Raw genomic sequence first — 1,245 nt, 5'->3', positions numbered from 1 at the left:
ATCTTAAGAAGGCATGGCAAGCAGGTGATTATATTGGTCTATGTAGATGACTTACTGATTACAGGAGATGATGAGGGACTAATTCAGGAGGCTAAGGATGTGTTACATAAAGCTTTTAGGATCAAAGATCTAGGGTCTTTGAAATACTTCTTAGGAATTGAGGTTTGCAGGTCCAAGAAGGGGATTCTATTGTGCCAGAGGAAGTATGCACCGTAACTAATTGCTGATCTAGGACTGGCAGGATCCAAAACTGCAATGACACCACTTGAACAAAATCAGAAGCTCACAAGTCAGGAGTATGACCAGCATTGTGGCTTGCAGGATGATGCACTGTTGAGTGATATCAAAGGTTATCAGAGACTGATAGGAAAATTGCTATACTTAACACTAACCAGACCAGACATTGCATATAGTGTTCAGACCTTGAGTCAGTTTATGCAAAATCCTAACAAGTCTCACCTAGAAGCAGCACACAGAGTTGTAAGATACATAAAGAATGAACCAGGTCTGGGAATCTTAATGAGTGCAGAAGGAAGTGCTTCTCTCACAACATATTGTGATGCTAATTGGGCCAGTTGTCCAAATTCAAGAAAGTCAGTGACTGGCGATATTATGAAATTTGGACAGTCATTAATCTCTTGGAAGTCAAAGAAATAAAACATTGTGGCAAGGAGCTCAGCTGAGTCAGAATACAGGAGCATGGCACCGACAGTATCAGAATTAATTTGGCTATTGGGATTGTTTAAGTTTTTGGGAGTGGAGATAACTACACCAATTTGACTACTTACAAATAGCAAAGCAGCAATGCAAATAACAAGTAATCCTGTATTTCATGAGAGGACAAATCACAAAGAAATAGACTGCCATTTCATAAGGGAAAAGGTTCAGCAAGGGCTAATACATCCAGAGTATGTTTCAACAAATGAGCAGGATTAGTTTGGTTAGTTGTTTGTTAAAACCTTGGAGTTTATGGGGACTCCATTTTTATAGTCATTTAAACCTGCTTCCGTATCTTTAAATGCCTTAGTTTTCTTAAAATTTATTTGTTTAGGTTGTAGTAATGGTTCTCCCACCGGGAGGGTTTTGTGTGGATGTCAATCACGACGGTCTGGGTCGTGATAAAGTTGGTATCAGAGTCCTGGGTTTGTTGATCTCATGGTACAAAAATGAGTCTAGTAGAGTCTTGCGGAACGATACGATGACGTTCGTACTTTTTTTCGAGAGGCTATAGGACTTTAGGAAAAA

The 1,245-nt window shown here is 39.4% G+C and overlaps 1 protein-coding gene across 1 annotated transcript; it reads left to right on the top strand.

Annotated features, from left to right (window-relative positions):
* Positions 1 to 255: 255 nt before the first annotated feature.
* Positions 256 to 657, top strand: LOC107059708 (uncharacterized mitochondrial protein AtMg00240-like). Its single transcript, XM_015306498.1, has one exon. It carries the CDS (start codon positions 256 to 258, stop codon positions 655 to 657), a length of 402 nt encoding a protein of 133 aa, XP_015161984.1.
* Positions 658 to 1,245: the final 588 nt, after the last annotated feature.

The sequence above is a fragment of the Solanum tuberosum genome, unplaced genomic scaffold, assembly GCF_000226075.1.
Source record: "Solanum tuberosum cultivar DM 1-3 516 R44 unplaced genomic scaffold, SolTub_3.0 scf00033, whole genome shotgun sequence".
Lineage (NCBI taxonomy): Eukaryota > Viridiplantae > Streptophyta > Magnoliopsida > Solanales > Solanaceae > Solanum > Solanum tuberosum.
This window is presented reverse-complemented; position numbering and strand designations above follow the sequence as displayed.

What these genes read in the sequence shown, in the direction of transcription:
- LOC107059708 (XM_015306498.1), top strand. Translation starts at nt 256, where the DNA reads ATGACACCACTTGAACAAAATCAGAAGCTCACAAGTCAGGAGTATGAC.